The sequence below is a fragment of the Alligator sinensis genome, unplaced genomic scaffold (assembly GCF_000455745.1).
Source record: "Alligator sinensis unplaced genomic scaffold, ASM45574v1 scaffold969_1, whole genome shotgun sequence".
Classification (NCBI taxonomy): domain Eukaryota; kingdom Metazoa; phylum Chordata; order Crocodylia; family Alligatoridae; genus Alligator; species Alligator sinensis.
This window is the reverse complement of record NW_005842739.1, coordinates 173,944-195,788: the sequence shown is the minus strand read 5'-3', so window position 1 is coordinate 195,788 and position 21,845 is coordinate 173,944. Positions and strand designations below refer to the sequence as shown.

General features: G+C 39.7%; 1 protein-coding gene across 2 annotated transcripts in view; it reads left to right on the top strand.

Annotated features, from left to right (window-relative positions):
• The window catches only part of DCDC2 (doublecortin domain containing 2), a 102,414-nt gene that overhangs the window by 21,372 nt on the left and 59,197 nt on the right, over nt 1–21,845 (top strand). For both annotated transcript variants that reach the window (XM_006034421.2, XM_025216426.1), the window contains 4 exons: nt 14,481–14,557; nt 14,671–14,802; nt 19,321–19,467; nt 20,789–20,843. In XM_006034421.2, coding sequence (XP_006034483.2) covers nt 14,481–14,557; nt 14,671–14,802; nt 19,321–19,467; nt 20,789–20,843 — 411 coding nt within the window. The remainder of the gene's footprint in view (nt 1–14,480; nt 14,558–14,670; nt 14,803–19,320; nt 19,468–20,788; nt 20,844–21,845) is intronic.

The following is a 21,845-nucleotide window of genomic DNA, read 5'->3' as shown; positions in this document are numbered from 1 at the left end:
TTGAGCATGCTTACAAGTCAATCTCTGGGCAGATGCTAGCAAGGGCAATAAGTTCAGGGCTTTCTAACAAGTTTTGACCCAAGATAACTAAAACCTAAAACATGGTCCCTACATCAGGAATGAGCAACCACAATTTTGTTGCTATAAGAATGCCATGCACATAATACTTCCATATGTCTGGAAACAATTTCACTTTATGTACAATGCTCATCCATATTTCCATTTAAATGTGACAGATAAAGTCTCTTTAATTGTTTCTCATTTCTTCATATCTTAAATTCAGTTTCTTACAAAATTTGTCTCTGGAGCCAAGTTAAGACATTCCTTATTATATGATGCTGGATACACTTAAACTTCATTAAAAATCATGCTCTGCCTATCATATACAGAATGAAACTGATGCTACTCTTGCTATAATCCACAGGATGAAATTATCAAAATATAAGGATGCACTTGCTGAGGTTTTGAATTAACTTTGTACTCTCATTATGTGAAACTTGCAAATAAAACAAAACATTTGATATACATCTTGAATATCTGGAGCAGCATCTTTTTAAAGTTAAATTTTGTATGGCATTGTTTGGTAGTTAGTATCTTGGTAACATAATTAGCACAACAAGCCATACAAAACAGTTACTCTTCTGAGTGTTGCTAATCAAACTAGTACCAGGAGGAATCAAGTGGAATTGACCAGACAACCTGTGAAAACATAAGCAGTGTCTGTGGGTTTAAACCACATGCACATACCACTAATTGGAATTATGGGTTTTAGAAATCTAATCAGAAGCAGCATATGGCAGTGTATATATCTTAATTTTTTTATAATTCCATGTGCTTTACTTATGGACTGATTCAAAGCCCACTAAAAGACTCGCTTTCAATCAGACCCATGGAGGTTATAGGTTTTGTACTGCGATTGATACGAAGTCAACACATCAGTCGTTTTTGAGCAAATAACAAGGCTGCCTCTTTTTTTCAAATAAGATGACTTCAGTTCCATTTTGGGGTCAAATTGCATTTTTAGAAAGGTGAAACTCCAAATTGCTACATTGCCTTTACATTGCAGTAATGACTTCCCTGAATGTTCAAAAATTGTGAATCAGGGTCACAAAAATGACATTGGATTAAAACTCAAGAGGTTAAAAAAATAGTGTCTGTGAACTTGCCTTTCTGGTTCTCATTTTAAGGCTTCTTTTCTGCAGCTCTAAGAAACATACCAAATATCGTGATGTGGTAAAATAGTGAGTATTAGCAAATCTATGTCAGTGACTGATATTAACCTCAGTTGTAGCTTTGCTTGAATGAAGTCTGTCAGATGGGTCCAGTTATCTGTGTCTGTAAACAGGTAATTAAATAGTGGAAAGGTGGAACCTAGTGATTTGAATAGGTCTAGTTCTTTTATCCAGACCAGAGCTGCATAATAAGCTTTCCCAAAGCAATTAGGTTCCTGCCATGGGAGGATCTTTTTATACCCAATTCTGCTGTTTTTTCTTTAAGTTTTGCTAGAGGAGTGGGGCTGGGGTGGGGAAAACTCATGCCTAAGAATGTTTTATGTGAAAAAAGTGAGATAGCAGATCAGCTTTGTTTCTACAGCCAGCCGATTCTTTTAGAAGAATCTGAGAGAAATGGCTACATTCCTTCTGTCTCTTCCTCATATCGGACACTGTCTACGTAACATGAGTGATGAGTGAGATGATGGTGCCTTTTTAGCTATGTATTAATAGGCAGTATCAGAGGGCCACATATTTAACTAACATAAATGAAAATAGTCCCTCTAAATTTAATGAAGCTAAATGGATTAGTATAGCTGAGCATCTGGCTCAGAGAGAATTTTTTATACTGCCTACCGCTGTGGTTTTGTGCCACTGCCCACAACATCTGAGGAGATTATGAATTCTATGTTGATGCTATTTCCCTTACCAAGGGATTAGCTAGACTACTGTATAAGTACCCCCCATGAATGTGATGCTGGATAAGACACTGGAGCACAAAAACAGAACCTAAATTGATGAAGATCAGCATCCTTTAATTGAAGCCAGTTAAGCAGAACTAGTCTGTAATCCCTGACCCAAGAAATTTCAAAGATACATGTTGAGTGTAACAGATTTATTCCTTCCAGGACTTACATTTATGGGCCAGATTCATCCTCTGAGGCAGATGGGGTGGGGGGTAAGCTATAATCCTCCTGTACTGACAATGGCAGCTGCAGTGAAGTGGCATTTACCTTACCTTGGAAATAAGCAAGAGACATTGTTGTACCTAGGGAGGTCAGCTTTAAATACTTTGGACTTTATAGGATACTCGCTGGAAGGTTTGCTGAGTTGTGGCATATCATTTTGGCCTGATGCGCATATTTGCCCAATGTGGGCTGCACTGGTTGAGAGGAAATGAGTTTCCATGTACAGTAGACTATCCAGGGAAACAGGAGAACCCAGTGAAGTAATTCTGACCCAGAGCTGTTACATGTGTTTTAATGCAATGAATAGCTATAAACTCCCCTGGCTTTGCTTCACTTCTGTGACACTAAGAATAGGCTACTATTTGAAGACCTGGGGATAAAGAAATTATGGCCAAACATTATCATTATTTTTCACCATCCTGTCATGCAAAGCATCCACAAACCTGGTTTACTGGTAACTCAGTTATTGGTTCAGATCACAATAATGACACAAAACATGTAGGTCTCTATACCTTAAAGCGTACAAAAAGAGCTCTTATATTTATACAGGAGGTAAAAGTACATGTTTCCTGTGACTGCTTTCTCCTTTTTTAAGTGGAGGTGGCTGTTATCTTTCTAATGGGCTTTTGATCATCAGACCTTGAACATTCTTTGCTTTTATGTCACAAGCTTTGAACCTTCAGGATGCTGTGAATTAATGGGGTTTTGCTCCCTTGACCCTAGCTCTACCCTAAGGGAATGTAAATATTTGTTCTCAGTTTTCCTGGGCGCATTGATTAACAAGTAGGACATTGTGAGAAGCTGGCTAAGTCATTAGCCCATTACATGAGCTGATAAGTTTGGTATGCGACGTGTTGAAATCTTTCAAATTTCAAAGGGTTAGCCATAACGTAACATGAGTAATGAGTGAGATGTTAGTCTTTTTAGGTACGTATTAATAGACAGTATCAGAGGACCACATCTTTAACTAACATAAATGAGAATAGTCCCACTAAATTTAATGAAGCTAAATGGATTTATGTAGCTTAGCATCTGGCTCAGAGATCAGTTTTTATACTGCCTACCACTGTGCTTTTGTACATGCATGTGGGTATGTGGAGAAATCTTGCAGTTGTTCTGTTTAGTCCCTTAGACACAGACATCGTCTTTGAGTGGAAAAGGCAGCAAACCAGTTTTTAGTCATGCCATGTCTTAGCTACAGATTAACTGAATTCTATCTTCACAGCAGTCTGTGGAGGTGCTGCCAGACTTCCACACTTCGGCACTTCAGCTCAAAAATGTTTAGTAATGTTTGATGCATGCTGGAAGGAGAAGACAAGCTGAGAAGAGTGTTTCTGTTTTATTTTTAACTCTTCTCAAGCGGATAAGTCACCTTCTGTTTTAGTCCTGGTTGTTCTTCCTGATGCAGTGAATATGGAACAATCCCAGCAGTTCACTCCTCAATCCTGCTAGTGGGCTGGGCTATCCCAGAAGTCAATGAAAATAATGTTTAATCGGCTGTGCAATTTGATCAACCGCATAATCTCTAAAAAGTCTTGCATACTATGAATTTGGCAGGAGTTTAAATATGTTGCTAGACTTGGTTTCAGGTTTTACGTTTATAATGGGTGTGTCTCCTCCTTAGACGGGGAGGAGAAGGAGGAAAGTGAAGATGTAAAGCACAGTGCTCAGGTCTCTGGAAGATGTTAATAATAATGGTGCCATTAGGATCTGAGAAATGTTATGACCCATCCCAAAAATTGTGTGTCCTGCCATGTGAGACATTTTCTGGGATGGGGCATAAAATTCCTCAGATCCCAATCGCAACACTGCAAGTACCGAAGCAGGTTCTGGGACTGTCCTTGTGCATGCTAACAATTAGCTGATTGTCAGCATCAGACCCAGAACAGCCCCAAGTCTGAAACTATGTCCAGGGCTGTTCCAGACTGATCCTGACAATCAGCCGATTGATAGCATCAGCCTAGGATAGCCCTGGGCCCAGTTACAGACCTGGGGCCATCCCAGCTGCCCTTGGCCAATGCTGACCTGGTCATCAGCATAGGTGGGGATAGCCCTGGGTCTGGAGACACATGACATACGTTCAATTTAAGGTGCCATACAAACCATCCACACAGCAGTGAATTGACTGAACTATGATGTGTTGCAAATTATGGCATGGTTAGCACATTAATCTTGCCATAACTGTAACATCTTCCAGGGCTAATAGATTCCAAAACTATAAATGTAGCCAACCGAAAATCATTGTGTATGTTAACTATCCCAGACAAGAAAAAGAAACAACATTTGCTACAACTTTGGTTTGTATGATTCTGGCCAGAGGAATACAACCCTTTAAGCTTCAAGTTCTATAGTAAGCACAGTTCTGATCCAACTGGGGCCAGGTTCTCCTGTTGCTTCAAATTATACTTTTAGTTACTTCCTTCTTTACTTTTTAATGTTTGACAAGCTCTTAAAGAAAAAGTTAAAACCTTTGTGTGTCTGAGAGTCCCAAGCTAATGTAACAGACACTTCTGCTGTGTTACTGGAAGTCTGCAGGTCAGCAGCTACACTCAGTGATGATTCCATGTTGAGGCTTTCTGCTCATGTTGTATTTACGGTGTCACACATTTGTGGTCTTCATGTTACAAGTATTGCTTAAGCCAATGTCTTGGATTCATGAATGCTAAATTCACTTACAGCATTTGAGAAAATACATGCAATGTTAGTATTAAATTTTGGGTAGGTATGTCTGTCTCATTCCCTTCAACAATCCCATGCACAAACATGTGAATAGCCGCATTTGTGTAGTACTGCACCAAGGCTAATAAATTCTACTGAGAGGCCAACTAGTCTGCCCAGAGTGCTGCACTAAGGTAACTTCACTCTTTGTAATTTAAGTGGTGGGGTGGGTTGCGTAAAGTAGCATTTTTTGGCATGGCCAGTTGAGTGGTAGAGCCATATCTTTAATCTCTTACTCTGAGTTAACTTCTTCGTTAAACAAGCTAAACTTACATACTACTAGACAATATTCCCACATGAAAACCCATGTAATGTAAATTCATTTGATGTAATGATTTCATTGCTAAACATGCTGTTTTTGGTTTCTTTTGCTATCAGCCAACAGTGGAAGATGTAAGTACATGTATTAGATAGTACTGTGTGTTGTGTGTATTTTGTGTACATTTGGGGTAAATTTTGTGAACATTTAAACTGTAGTATCAGAAATGATGTGTGGAATTCTGTTGGGGAACCACAGTCATTTTTATTTATCCCACTTAGAAATGAATTCACATTCCAGCTGTCTAGGTTTCAAGGGGCCTGGGGAAGATAGGCACCTCAACTCCTTCAGAAAATCAACAAGATATAGGCATGCGGGTCTCTTAGAGTCTTCCAAAAACCTAAATGTTCTTCTTAAACTAAGTCACAGAATGGAACTAAGATAAGTTTGGCAGCAAGATCTAGACCTGGGAGGATCCATGGTCAATTTTCTGTAAATGTTTGAGGCTATGACTACTGTGGTCTACAAACAGATCTCAGAAGGTAAGCTGAGTTTGGATTAGTGATTGGATGGAAGTCCTCTGCAAAATGCAAGGTAGTCATTTTGTAGAGTTAGTAGGTAGCACTGTTTTTTCTGAATACATTCATTATTAGGATAAATGGGCCTATTGGAAATAATGTTTTTGTGAATGGAAATAATATTGTTGTGAATAAAATTCATGGTGCTTGTGGGTATTCGAGACACCCTACTTTATTTTACAGAAATACTGGGGCTGGTCCCTATTGCCTGATACATTTCAATTTGAATAATTACATTTGATGTATCTAAAATCCTTTTGCAGTTTAAATGGGATATAAAACTTTTGCATTGTGTCCTAAATATTCAGCAGTCCTGCTATGTGCCATGTAGCAGCACAAGATAGGACTCTACCATGAAACAGGGATTCTTCTTTAGGCAGCTTTTTATCAAGAGACAGCAGGAAACTGCCTTGTAACAGCCCATTTAAGACACACTGAGAGCTGAGAAAAAATTAGTATACCAATGTCAGATTTTCAGCTAGTGTAAATCGGAATACTTTCATTGAAGCTAATAGAACTACACTGATTTACAGCTACTGAGAATTTGGCTAATGAAACTGAAAGAATAAAAAAGGCATAGGCTCTTTTGGTATTTCAAAATAAGCAGAAATATTCACCACAGACCTGACTTGGATTAATATGTAACTTCATAGCTCAAGGGGGTCAAACAACTCCAGACAGTGTGTCGTCATGGTAGCTCCGACATGGGGAATATGAAGCATGTTAAAGTACTTTTTAATTAAACATAGAATCAGACCTTCAGCTGGTGCAATTTGGCATAGCTCCACTGACTTTTTTTCCTACAATGAAGTACATCACCTGAGTTCCTGGCTTCTTATTCATGAATATCTATGTGTATTTAAAGTGTGTTGTTCACCTGGAAAACACACCTCTTCAGATCTATGCCTGGCATAGCTTTGGTTAGGCAAAAGTTGGTCAAATTAATATAAACTGGTAACTCTTAAGACTCTGGTCTTAGAAAACAGTGTAACAGAAGGTCTGCGTAGCCCAATCCTTCTCATGGGGCTGTGAGGCCTTAGGTGTATTTCCATACTGCAGATGGGAGTGTAGTGAAACAAACCCCAAGCTAGCTTTATATGTGCTTTTTGGGACAATTAAATCTACACTAAGGTCCAGGCTTTTGCTTCCAGTATTTGAATACTAGCTTGTTTAAAGCTAGCTTTGGTATCTCAGCAGACTCCAGCAAACTTCAGGGTGGACATGTCCTAGGAGCAAGTCTGCATTGCCATTGGATTGCACTATAATGAAGCATGCCATCCGCACTGTTTGCACTAAAGGCTGAAATGGCCACCACTTAACTGGCTTAAGTGCTGCCTGTATGTCACCAAGCCCTGTCTTGGGTGCCTATTGACACACTCCATTATAAGCCAGCTACATTTCATCTGTGTCTGGGTTTAGTATATGTGGATCAGACTTGCAGTTCTTCAGAGCAGGATTCCTGAGCATGGTCTGCAAGCGCTAAGGATCTCTTGTGCTACATATTGTGCATGGTAGTGCTGTAGAGAAGCTGTTTGTATGTCTAACTTGGAGGTGATTTTAAAATACTGGTGTTTTGCACAACTCAGTTGCAGGTTCAGGGTGGGTTTCTTTTTGTTGTTTTAATTTCCTTTTTTCTCCTATGCCTATGTGAATTATGCAGGACCAGATTTTGCCTCTTCCTTGAGCGTGTACACATTGTAGGTTTGGGTGCAATTTTCTCTTCTCTTTCCCCTTTCAACCAGGGTCAGGCATAATTGCAGTTATGCCCAAAGAGGGCAGAGGTCCTTCCCTTTCCACATTTGCCAACACAAAACAAATGTTTGCCTGGGGAGAAGAGAACCTAAAGAGGTAATGCAGGAAGTCTGTTCCCATTGTTATGCTGGGTATGCCAAAGACCAGCTCTTTCTGTTTTCCATCCTATCCAATACCTATTAGACTGAGGGCCAGTTTCAAAGAAGGACGTAGGTGCAGCAAACAGGACCTAAGTGGGCTTCAGGCACATAAGTCCAAAATTACAGTCCTAGCCATCCCTGCTCAGATGCTGACTATATTTGCTAGATGCCTTCCTGCTTGAACTGGAAGTTCTCTAGGAGTTTGCAGTCCTGCAATGCAGGCTCAGAATTACCTCATCCCAGGGAGCAGGCCAGCGTAGTCCCGGTGTACATGGGGGAGCTGAGGGTAAGCCTGGGGGCACGTAGTGCAGTGGTGGTGGGGTGGGGGGGGTGCCAGTGTGGTATAGCAGGGGCATGTGGGCTGCATCACCCTGATGTAGCCCATGGGTTTGCAACCTCCACTGGTGTGGCATGTGGGGTGCTTGGTGCCCAGCCATTTAGAAATTGGACAGCCCCAGGGCATAGCATTTCCCATTGGTTAGTTCTAGGCAGCTCTGTGCTCACAGGATGAATGGTTTGTTCTCTGGAATTGCTTAATTTGCCCCCTTTCCTCTATAAAGAGCTTCAGCACCTTAGTGAAGGTCACCTGAAAGTCAGGTTTTGGGGCATGTAACTTGGAACATCCAAATGCTTCCTTGGATCTGCTTCTCCACCTGAACCATAGTGTGCAGCACTGCCCTTTACTGAATCTCCTGCTATACCTACCACATTAAATCTTTGCATGGGGTTTGAGTGAGATCTAACTGTGTTCTGAAAACCTTAATATTTTCTACTTTCTGATTTCTGTGGGCTTAACTAGCAAAGGTAACATTGTTTTGCCTTTTGCCTTTAATAGGAGATAGATCTGATTTTAATAAACAGAGCAAAATCAGTGTGGGCTTTTATTTTGTTATTGTTGAGGGGTAAAAAAGAAAACTATAATGCCTTTGCCCAAGTTGGCCGAGTCTTGGACTCCTTAACAATTTGCTCATTTAAGAATAGTGCTATCTTGTTTTCCAGATAGAGCAAGGAAGCTTGCCAGAAATATGGATAGCTCTTTGTTTAGACTAACCTAAAAGACAGACTTGCAGGCTGATGCCATGGTGTCTGTCATTGGCAGAAATACAATCCCGTGAATAATAAATGAGCCCTTAACATCTGTCAGGCTGCTTATTTCCTCAGGGGCCTGGAGCTTGGACTGCATACAATAACATGGTGGCCTTCTGCGAGCTTGGATCAAAATGAATGGTTTCATCAGCTTGCAGAAACAACTAATTAATTGGACTCACCTGGGAATATCCTAAATGGCTTCTTCTGTATGATTACAGAGCACTTCTTTAACTAGGTCTCCAATGAAATGTGGGATCATTGAAATCCGGGTGCTGCAAATTATATTGAAGAATGTGGTTTTGATAGGGTATTTGAAGTTTGCAGTATATGTTTTGGACATTTATGAACCCAACTCTGGCGCTTGCCTGAAGAAACTTACTGAGGTATCCAGAAGTTCTGACTGCCCATCTATTGCAGGAGTAAATCCTAAGTGATCAAGTAAACAGCAATTAGATTTGAGCCAGGACACTTTGTGGCTGAGAGCTTTGTTTCACCTCTTCCAACTATACAGCTGGCTCCATAAAAGACACTACCAAAAAACCCTGGCTTCAGGGATGTAGTTGTTACCTAATGGAGAGAGAGCACAGGATCATGTGTGGCAGAAACCACTTCCTGGAAGAAGATACAAGTTTGGTATTTCCTACAATTTGAATTCTAAAATCTAAATAGTAAAAAACTGTGCTTAGCTAATATGTCATCATGTAAACCGAATTAATGTTTAACAGTTATTTTTTTAAACTTACAGGCTTTTTTACAGTGCCTGGCAGAATGAAGCCCCATTCATGGTGGCCTCTAGGCACTACTGTAATAAACATGATAACTTGATTACTGCTAATCATAATAATAAATCTTTAAGCTTGATGCAGGCAAGGTGAGCCCCCAACTCTTATTAATGGACAAGGAATTGTACAGCTTTGTAGTTGGGTTTGTAATCTTAGAGAAAGGTGGCTCACAACATTGAAAAATGGTTGTGCACACAGTGATTTATGTTTGGAAATAAGGTAAGTAGAGAATAACCAAAAATCTAGAAGAAACAAAGTTTCGTAAGTACAGTGTAGGGCTTTTTAAAATGTCTGTTGAAAGAGAGCAGTCTTTAAAGAGATGGTTAAATATACTTATTTTAGGGAATGAAGAGCTCTCCTGTGCTGTTGGTTTGTTTTATACTACTAGTCAGTAGCAAACCTAGGAGTGGGTGAGTGGGGCACCAATCCCAGGTGCCAAGTTAAGTGGGGTGCCCGAATCACTCCCCACCACCACAGAGTCTATGCCTTGGCAGCGAGAGCAGCCCTGTGGCTAGGCTGTGCAAAGGGTTTCCACTGGAGCATGCACTCTTGCCACAGCCCTTCTGGGTTTGATCCCACAGTCTCTTCTCAGAAACAGAGGGGCATAAAATAGTTCCACCTGCCAGGCGTGCTTCCAGAAGTGTGTGGGGTTGGATCGGAAAAGGCTGCAGGAAGAAGGCATCTCTAGCCACAGCCTGGTTGATTACCACTGTTAAGCTTTTGGACTTCTTTATGAAGGTCAAAAGGATCCTAGGGTGGATTTAATAGATTCATAGATGCTAGGGTCAGAAGGGACCTCAACAGATCATTGAGTCTGACCTCTTGCCCAGGCAGGAAAGAGAGCTGGGGTCATCCAGCCTTCTCTTAAATACCCCCAAGGTAGGGGAGAGCACCAGCTCCCTTGGAAGCCCATTCCAAATTTTGGCCACCCTTACCATGAAGAAGTTTTTCCTGATATCTAACTTAAATCTGCTCTCTGTCAGTTTGTGATCATTGTTCCTTGTTACCCCAAGAGGAGCCCTGGTGAACAGAGCATCTCTGATCCCTTTAGTGAAACCAAGAAAGAAAAAGGTTTTATTATACTTCCATATATTCACTTGTACACTGGGCAGCTAATTCTGAAAGGAAATGATTTTGTAATATAAAGCCAAAAGACATACATGGGGGAGACAGTTATAGCTGACAGGGCTAGCGTGGCAGTGGGACTGGGGGCTCTGGATTCTATCCTTAGTTCTGCCATTGATGTGGTGGGTGACCATGAACAAGGCACTTTCTTTTTCTGTTTCAGTCTCTCCTAACAGTGCCAACATCAGTGGGTAGTGGGGCAAAGACAGCTCTACCCCTTTGGCTCCATTAATTATACTTCTGAGGCAGCCCAGGATGTAGATTTGTCTGTTTAGACTGGTGACTATGACTGTATAACTGATGTTACCACAGCCAGTTGCATCACATGTTTCAAAATGTTCCCCTCTTGCTTCCAGGCTCTGGAGCTCTTTACTGTATTGTTTATACCATCAAATGATCCTTTGACACTGACAAAGTGTCTTCAAAATGTTCTTCTTTGGGATCTCTTTTGCATCCTGGAGAGAGAGTTCATCCCCAAAGCCTCCTATGACCTGATATGCTTGTAGCACTGTAAAGATGGAACTTAAAATGTATCTGACACCAGAAATGAGTAGTGGGCTCTTGCGTAACCTGGTGAGCTCCACAAAAGATCTTTTCTCCAAAACTGGGTCCATCTACATGGTGAAATTATTGTGACACAGTAAACTCCAGCACAGTTTACATGTACGCCCGGGACTGCAGCATATTGAGCTAGGGTGATGCAGAAGGTGGGACGACGCAGTCCTGTCCTCATCTACGTGTGCATTGTGGCACAGTGAGTAACTCCACAGCAGGACAATACTTGTATCAGGCAGTACTAGCTTATGGCAAAGTTAATTAGTTTACTTTGTCCTAATATCTCTGCGTGTGTAGACAGAGATGCTTTACCGCAGCGCTAATTGGGCAAGTCCATAGTAAGCATCTTGTGCACATGCCCCCACAGTTATAACTATGGTTATATCTACAACTAACAGTTATAAAATGATAGTTATAATAACAGTTATAACTATAATTAACAGTTATAAAATGCATCATAGTAACCTATTATTCTGTTTCCAAGTCCAGGCAACAAATAGAAACCCTTCTGAGAGCAAGGATTTTCTTAAGTCCCCGGGCCTGATTCACATCCCTTTGGTCTTAATGGAAAGGCTCCCACTGACTTAAGTGGGGTTTAGATAAACCAAATACACTTGGTTTATGCACAGATTGGGTGGGCTACAAAACAGACCCTAAGAAGTAAATCTTTGCCCCTACCAGTGAGCAGAAGTGAAGTGGTAATCCTGAGGAGTTCCAGGGATCTATCTCCTAGTTCATGCTGCACGCACGTTGTGGAGCCAAGGCTTCAGTAACTTCCTCAGCCATTCTAGGTAGCCCACTGCAGAGCTGTATGACCCTAGTGGTGTGATTTGTTTGGTGTGATTTGGCAAATCCCTACAGTGCCACAGTGGTTCGGGTTTCTTCACTGGAGCCATAGCATCCTGCCTGCCTGGGGCATTGTGACCTACTTTTCCTATGGCTTAGACAGTGCACGGTTATTACTCACAACCATGACCAATTTGATTGATTTAACTGGACCTTCTCACAGTAGCAAGTTTTACTTTCAGAAGCATTATCAAGTTCTGCCCCTTAGAGAATACTAGCAGGCATCCCAGACTATAACATGTCTCTATTTAGTTTAATTTATAAAGCTTAATAAAATAGATTATAGGCTGTACAAGGCCTGTCATGAATCTACTGTGATTACAATATACATGAATATTTAATGCACAGCATATTAATTCATTCCAGCATGCAATATAACCCTTTTTATGATGTAAGTGACTAAAATAGGGCCACAGGTTCTGATTTAAGTTTTTATCTTTTTAAGTGTTTCATTTTAAATGGTTATATTCTTATTTATTTCATTCCACATATATAAATACATTTACATGAAAGGCATTAACATTAAATCTATATATCTATATAGATATGTGTGTGTGTATGTCTATTTATCCCTCTGACTTTTGATGCTCAGTTACTGTAATGCCAGCTTAAAGCGCCATTTTACATATATTTTTGCCTCATATAATATACCTGACTTGAAATACTGCTATGGTAAATGTTGACACTCTTACTGTGGACACTTTTCTGGTACTGTGTAGACATGCCCTTAGTGACTCGTATTCCAGAGAGAGGTAGTATTTCAGAGTCCATATTGTCTTGCAGATTAAAATGAGGAATATTTATTAAATTGACATAATATTAGCCATTATTGAAGTCTGATATAGGTTGAGAGAGTCCAGCATATAGTAGTTTTTTTCATACTAGAGATTTTTTTTAAAACCTTCCTCAGAGGCATTGGATGTTGATTACAGCCAATGCTGGGGATACTGCCTGGGGTGTGCTAATGTTCCTCCTGGGTCTTAAAGCCTGAGATTCTTGGCTTAAAGCGTCTTGTTTCCTCTGCTTGGGGTCAGACCAATCACCATATTCGGGGTCAGGAAGGAATTTTTACCCCATGGTCAGATTGGTATGGGCAGTGAGGATGTTTCCCATCCACTATAACGGGAAGTAACCTTTGACCTGGGATCTCTTGATCATATACTAACACCCTTTTACAGAAGCAGGACATTGGCTGCCATGGTCCCCCTGCTTTACCTGTGGCAGGTTAGGGTGTTATGTCTTGGGTTGTGTCAGGGTTAACTGTAGTTTTACTATGAGGTTAGATAATGGATTTGTATGGGATGGTTTGGATAGGGATCATCCCGAGTTGGGCAGGGGGTTGGACTAAATGACCTCTTGAAGTCCCTCCTAGCCCTACTTCTCTATGATTCTCACTTTTATTGGATGTATAAGCTTACTAAATTTATTAATTTATTTTAAAGTATGTTTCTATTTGTGTACTACTTTAACCTTTTTACCCTTTGCTGGCTTAATGCCAATGTCAACCTATTTTCCTTTATTTCTAGATATTTATTTGGGATTTAGGCGGTGAATTTGACTCAATGATTTGTGAAATACAGAAGAATTAAAATCTTCCTCTAGGTGTGTTTGAGGTGGGGTGGAAGAATGTTATGATTGCCGTAGCAAGTCTTGTGTAGATAACATTGGATAATTTTCAAAATTAATGTCAAGGCTCTCTGAAAACAGTATGTATGTATGTATGTATGTAAGTACGTATGAATGAGGCAGCCTGTGTGTTTGTTAGCACAGAGAACTGGAACTTAGGTAGCTGAATTCTATTTCTGCCTGTTGCCAACATGCCCTTCTTGAGTAAATTGCTTTACTCAAGCTATTTTTCCCATCCGTAAATGAGCCTTGTACTTTCCCTGCTTTGTAAAATATGTTGACAATTTTGAATGTAAAGATCCATGTAAGAGCAAAATATTAGTTACTATATTAGGCCTGGAGGTACTTAGGTGTTTTACCAAATGGAAACTTCAAGGTTGGCTTTGCAAAACAATAGATATGAATTATAAGAAAGTAGCTTTATGAATTAGGAGCTTCAATTTGGGACCCTGGGCCTTGTGCGACTCAGCAGTCATCACTGAAAAATCAGTAGCGGAAACTACAGAGTGCTGAAGTTCAGTTTAGACCCTGTATCGGGAGTATATTTTAGTGACACAATGCACACTTGAGGAAGGGTGGAAGAAAAAATAAGGTCCTGCTAGAGGTCTAGGTCCCAAACATTATTTCCCAGCAATTCCTTCAAAACATCCACAGCCAGTATAGTTGGGCCACTGAGGTACTGATTGCCAGATGGCAGTAGCTTAAAGCTTGTTTAATGTACTTCTGGAAAAGATGGAGTTGGCCAAATAAGTAAGTAGAATAAAACAATTTTTAAAAATCTGATCTTAATATGAAGAAAAAAGCAATCTTTGTATATCTTTTCTCTTCCAGGTAAAGCCAGTTACACACAGTAGAATCAATGTGTCTGCACGGTTTCGTAAACCTCTACAGGAGCCATGTACTATTTTGTAAGTAGGCTTTTTCTGTAGGGGATCAACATTTTTTTAAATGTTTCTATTGAGTTCTATTTTTTAAATTTAAGCACAGCTGTAATGTATTTAACTTTCCTTTATTTTTCCAGTCTGATTGCTAATGGAGACATCATAAATCCAGCAGTACGTCTCTTCATCCCAAGGAAAACACTGACTCAATGGGAACATGTTCTTGAGATGGTTACAGAAAAAATAACTCTCAGAAGTGGAGCTGTGCACAGGTATGGGGAAGCTATAAGCTTGTAATACAAACTTTAGGCCTTGACATATGTTTATGTCTCTGTAAATAGAGGTGATTGTTATCTGGAGGGTTTTTTTCTATGGGAAATTGAAATTCTGGCATTTCTAAAGCAAGCAAACAAAATGTTCTTAACTAGATCAAAATGGCAACATTTTGAACTTTTCCACAAAATGAAAATTCTAAAAAATGTGAATTCAGGACCATCAAAATGTATTTTAAATGTTTCCATTCATTTTGTTTAAACTTTTATATCCTATTAAATGTCGTGCATTTTATTCATTAGCTTGACACTCTATCTGTAATCATAACACATCACTAAAATTAGGAATGAATGTCAGGCAGATTCAAATTGAAATGAATTAACACACAAATTCAAGGTAAAACATTTTGGCATTGTCCAAATGAAACAATTTGACCCTTTCCAGGTAGCACCTGTCCAGTCCCTTTATCTCCAGGCCTGTTTTTCTGATGTCATTATCAAACCCAAAGTTTTGCTCACAAGATCCTTGGAACACCTAAGATTAAATATACATCTAAATAAGTATATGTGCACCTATATATGACTGCTTTCTGGGTCGGATTTTCAACTGGTGTAAATGGATATAAATCCAGTCACTTCAGTGGAGTGACATCTGGTGAGAATCTCACCCTTTATTTCCATCTAAACCATGAGAGCTTCTCTCTCATGTTTGGATGCAACTCTTTGCTGTAACAAGGAACCAAATAAATAGGTTATCTATTAGTAGGTGTAGTAGGTACTGTACCTACTAACCAAATGAGTAGATGTAGTAGGTATAGTAGTATAATGATAGGTGGATGAGAGGGCATGATCCCTGAGTGCTGCCCAGGGTGTGGGGTGCCAAAATGGAGAGAGTGGGGTGCTTCACCCTTCTGTCCCGTCTCCCCATTGTACCCTGCACCATCCAGGCAGCAGCTCTGGCAGTGGGGAGGACTGAGCAGCGGTGATGGGCTTAGCAGTGCCTGGGTGATGGCACATAGTGTGGGGGCACTGGCTGATAAAAACAGGGTACTACAGGAGGTGGAGTTGTCAGAGCAGGGTTTTTGCCCATGAAAATCAGTGTTTAACACCCATTTTGATAGCTATAAAGGAGGTGACATCTCCCCCCACAGCAGAGGACCTCTGGCCACTGCCTCTGCACCTTGCTTAGTGACTGTCTAGATTGTAGGGCTGGGAAGTCATACCTCTGGTAGGGTATAAACTGCAACTAAGACTGCAGTTGAAGAATTTCTGGCAGTGTTTTATGTTAGTCATTCTCTTTTTTTAGATATGATAAAAAAAAAAATGTGCACAGCATATTTGAATCAGTCAGTGTTCCCCTCCTCTGGTTTCCTATTAACCTAGTTTTCATATCCTGCTCCTTAAAATGGTAGGAATACATATTAAATAAGCTAGTAAAGTGATTGTTGTTCTTTAATAAGTCACAGATTAATTGCTATGGATTATGGTAACTGTGTTATCATTAGGTGGAAGGTCCTGTGAGCTCACTGATGCTGGGAAGATATAACTTCTCATTATACAAGGAGTGAGAGAATTACGAGAAACACAGTGCATGTTCGGTGTTTTCCTTTTCCACATCATTAACAGCCTAGCTGCCAACATTTTTAAAGCTTCATTGGTGACATTTTTTATGCCACTGACTCTTTCCACCAAGTTCCACTGGTATGGAACCAGTTGTAGGAAATATGGGATAAGAAGGAAGACGGGAAATAAAGTGTCAGGAAATAATGGGTGCCAAGTCCCTGATAGATGTGTTGTACATGTGTATGGGCAGCCCAGAAGTTTGAGGTTGGATAATGATTAGGAGGTACGCCTTGGGTTGATGACATAGAAATTGTGTAGGCAAAGGGATGGGAGATGCGAGACTTGCAGGTAGGTGTGTGGACAAGCCTGCAGATGAGGATTCTGGGCCATGGGTGACTGGTGCCTCCTGAGTCTGGGGCGGGGGCACCAGATTGCCAATGGGCAGTTGGGGGTGGGTTTCCCTAGTGGCCAATCATTGACTGGGGTTGGGGGTCCCCCAGTGGCCCACTGGAAGTGCACTTCTGGTGGCACTTCCAATTTCACAGCTGGAGCTTTCAGGGTGTGCATGGCCTATTTCAGGGGTTGCATGGGCACCCATCTGCACCCCTTAGGCATTGCCAATGTTCTGGGGCATTACCCCCGCACCTTGCATCACTGCCACTGTCTGCCAGCATCTGTTTCCTCTGCTCCTGGCTTCCTTCTTCTGCCTGTGGCACAGGAGGGGAGGTAGAGCAGAACATCTTCCTGTGGCCCAAAGAAATGATGGCAGGGGGGTACATGAAAAACCTGGTGAGCTGTAGGTAGATGTGACTGAGTGGGTGGGGTGAAGGCTGCAGAGGCATAAATGTTACATAACCTATGTGCTGCTTGTCAGGTCTGTAATTAATAGATATATTGGAGTTAAACATAACCAGGTATTTAAAGTAAAAACAATGACAAACAGGCATTTAACAATAAAACTTTGTGCGTGCTCTGTGCGCGCGTGCGCGCGCGCGCGCGCACACACACACACACACACACACACACACACACACACACACACACACACACACACACACACAGTTTTATTGTTAAATGCCTGTTTGTCATTGTTTTTACTTTAAATACCTGGTTATGTTTAACTCCATTACTTCCATTATTATTCTTACTGAGAAGAATATAGCTGGAGGCGACTGAATATTTCATGATAAATCTTTTGGGTGTTTCATTAGGAAGAAAGCAGTAAATGAAACAACAAACATGACATTTAAAGCAGAAAAACACATGAAATAAAATTCACATACATATCACCTATGGCAGAATTCATCTCCTAAGCTAGTTTGATTTGTCTTGGTTATTCAGGCTTCTTCAAGCAGTGTGTGGTCAAGCAAAGCATGATGAGGTAAATTCAGAAATGGGTTCCTTATTGATTTTAGACACCCATATCTTTGTGAGCCTGCTTGATCATTAATGGCCTTCAGCTAGTACTCATGGCTTATGTGTGGCAGTCAAGTTTTTTGCTGACATTTCTGTGAGATGTTTGCGCTAAAAAAAATGCCCTGCTCAATGCATGTGATAACAGAGGAGGAGCCATTAAGCTGACTTACTGGATGTGCAAGGGAGCAGCAAAATGATTAATATTTTGGAAAGCTGTGATTGGTGTGTGTGTATATAAAACTAAGAGCAAATAATCTGGTTATGTTAACTCACAATCTTCTATACCTAGAATATTGAGGAACTTCCAAATCTCAGGAAGCGGGGGAGCATAATGGATTACAAAAATGTGATAGGAGTGTAGTTATACAAGTTGTGTGTTTGTCTTATTTTGTGCAAGGTGAAACCCAGTGGGCACCTGACCTCGGAAATACAGAAAATGCAGTCATCAAATGATTTTTCTTCACTCATACTGATTATAGAAAATTAATGTAAAATGCTGAGAATTGTCTGAAAAAGAAACATTTTGTGTCTCATAAAATACAGAACATTACAGCTTTGCAGAGATCTCTCTTCATGCTCTTATAATTTGGAAAAAGCTTGTTGGGATGTTAAATTTAATATTTGCTTGTGTATCATCACTTGTTTGAGTTTATGAATAACATGCATATTTAAGGTTCCTCTAGAAGGTTTATCAAATACACAAGTTTTAATTTTAAATTTAACTATGCAGACATACTTCTGCTTTTGAATTCTGGAATACGTTGCACAGGATAGAATGATTTCCTCCTTCCCCACCCCCCACACTTTTTAATTGTGATCTTTCTTTTATAAGATCACAGTCTTAGAAATGAGGTGGCTGGAATAAAGAGAAATAAAAATCACCAAGCAAGAGAATATCCTTCCTTTCAGCTTCAGTAAATATTTGTGTGTGCAGCAACTTGCTACTTTATCTACAGCGACTATTAACTTAGAGATCTCTCTAGTGTGACACACACATCCATTTTTGGTATTTAGTTGTTCTATATATGCTACACTTTGCTATAACTTAGAAATGATTTGGCAAAATTATAGCAATAATCCAAGGTATTTTGTATCAGTAAGTGTGCTATGCACATATTATTAATTATTTTCATCTATGAAATGAATTGACTATAAATTCTAAATTTGAGGCTTTTGATGGGTTTATTCTTCCCATATGGCTAAATGGGAGGGAAATCCCAGCCAGATGTGAGGATAAGGAAAAAGAAATCCCAGAATGGAATGGATCAATTCCAAATTAGATTTCCATGTTTCCAAGGAATGGATCTTTTTCTGACATTCTTCCTTGGCGGTTGATTTTTAATTTTATTTGGCAAACTGGTAGTTGTGTGAGAGCCTCTCTAGATTTGCATTTAAAATCTGGTAAAATTGTGGCCAGAAAGATAAAATCATTATTTCTTTAAGGGTATAGGTTATACTGGCTTTTTGATGTGGTTGGCAAATCTAATTGGATATTAGAATAATTAATATATTAATGCTTTTAATACTAATATTTTTCAGGCTTTATACTTTAGATGGAAAACTGGTTCAGAGTGGGTCAGATTTGGAGAATGGGCAATTTTACATTGCAGTGGGCAGAGACAAGTTTAAGAAGTTGCCTTATGGTGATCTACTTTTCAGCAAGTCTACCATCAGAAGACCGCAAGGGTAAGCTCACATTGTGTACATTAATTGTGTTCGAGTGTTTGGGTTTGCATCATTGTGCTTACAAACCATGGCCAATAAAGTACAAAACCCTACTTCCAGGCACACACAATGGAGCATGGATTCAGACTATTACTGGTATTTATAATTTTGAAGAAACCTAATGGTCAAAACCAATAAGAAAGAAAAGGAGAAAAATAATATTAACAAAGAGAGAGAGAGAAAGGTGAGAACAATGGATAGATTTTTTTTTTCCCAGAAGCATGCCATTGAAATTGGAGATTGTCTACCACAAAAAAATACTAGGGGAAGGATTTTATGCTCCTTTAGCCTGGCCTTCCCCCATCAGGATCCCACTTTCTTTGCATACCTATACGAATTCTGTGGAGCTATGCTAATTTACAACCATTTAATGTCCACTTAATTTTTATATCTTGTTTGAGCATGTGCTCTTTTAGAAAGGTGTTGTAAACCAGCCTGTGACCTTGGTGTGAAACATGAACTTCCTTAATGGCATCCAATGTCTTCCCTTGATTACCTGTGCAAAGAGGAAAGGGAGCTGAGCTGGATCTAGCTATATGTTCAACAGGACCTAGGCAATGCCTCTGCCATGTTACAAACACTACTGGGCATGTTTCTTATTACTTACTATAAGTCATCCCATTGATTTCAAATGGACAATGCATGGTAGTAAATTTTATACTGGTAGTAGGTATGGGCAGGATTAACTCATAATGGCATCCAGCATAAGGATCTAGAAGTTGGAGTGGTCCTTTACATTTTTTGAAAAACATGTTGTCCCAAATCATCTTACATTTTTTCTCTAGTATAAATTGGGAATAGTTCCTTTAAAAACAATGGAATCACGTAAGTTAGGAACTAATGTTAGATCAGAATTTGTCCTAGTTTTACAAATTAGCTAGCATGCAATACATATTGATTTAGCACTCTATTTGTAGAGTGCATGTACCTCAAAAAGTGAAAAGTGTTTGCAAAGAAATAATGGAAAGATGAAAAATTCTTTTGAAATTAGTGGAAATGTGCAGATTATACCAGCTGTGAGGCTCTTCTGCCTATTAAGTAAAGGATACTATCCTCAGGTTTTTTCAGTATATGAAGCATGGAAATGTAATTTATGTTAGCAAATGATTAAACTTTTATTTGGTAACATTTCTTAGTAAAACAGTGCAGTAGAAAAATTAATAAATAGCGTTTCCATAATTAAAAAAACAGACCACTGTTTTGTGCCTGAAAACATATATGCACATTTAGTATCTATGACGTAGATAGTATTCAGAGTCCTAAGGTATTTTTTTTTCTACAGCTCCAAAGCCTCTTCACTGCCTCCTATTGCAGGATCTCGAAAATCTAAAGGGAGTGTGAGTATCATACGTCATAATAAGGTTCTTAATTCCAAGAGATAGAGAATCATTGTCCTTTGGGTTTCAGTTAAACCTGAGGAAAGAAAGCCCACAGCCACCTGGTGGTATGTTTATTACTGCCTGAAGAATATAAAGCTATTTACAGGATGAGTTACACAGAAAATAATTGAAGAAAATACTGTTGCTGGAACAATTTCTTGATTCTGTACAACACCTTGCAGAACACTTCTGAAACACAAAGACCAGATGCTCATTTTGAGATGTTTCTTTGAAGCCTGTTGAATAATCCTTGCATGTTTGGACATTCAATATGTACTTGATTCAATGCCCACTGGAGACAGTGGGAGTTTTCCCACAGACTTAAATGGACTTTGTATCAGTCTCTAAAAGAATTGCCTATCCCATGTTCCCAGTGTTCTGGAAAAAAATTACAGATGAAGAGTCCAGTTCCCTACCATTTTGCACTCTCTATATAGATATTTACACCATAAACATTTTATGGCTGTTTTCTCACTTTGTCATACTATTAATTGCCTGAACTTCTGACAGGGTTACTATTTATAGTGAAATAAGCATGTTAATTATGTGATAAGTATAACCTCTTCCAGGGGACTTGAGCACATTGGAGAAGTCATCAGATTAGGCCTTGTTAAGTGAGGCACCTAATGTTGAGGCAAGCAACAATTATAGGTTGGAACAGTAATAGGATTGGGCCCAAGGTACTTACAAATCAATTGTTTGATGATATGGTCCATGTACCAGAATTAGACTGACTAGTCTGCAATTTGTTGGGTATTCCATTTCCCCTTTTAAAAAAATGGGCACTATATCTGCTTTTCATCAATCTTAAGGGGTTTCATCTGACCTCCAGGAGTCTTTAGATAAATAGCTGATGGCTCTGCAATAACTTCAGCCAATGCCTTGAATACTCTTGGGTGACTCTTCTCAGACCCTGCTGGTTTGCTGACATCTAACTAATATAAGTAACCTCCAAATTAT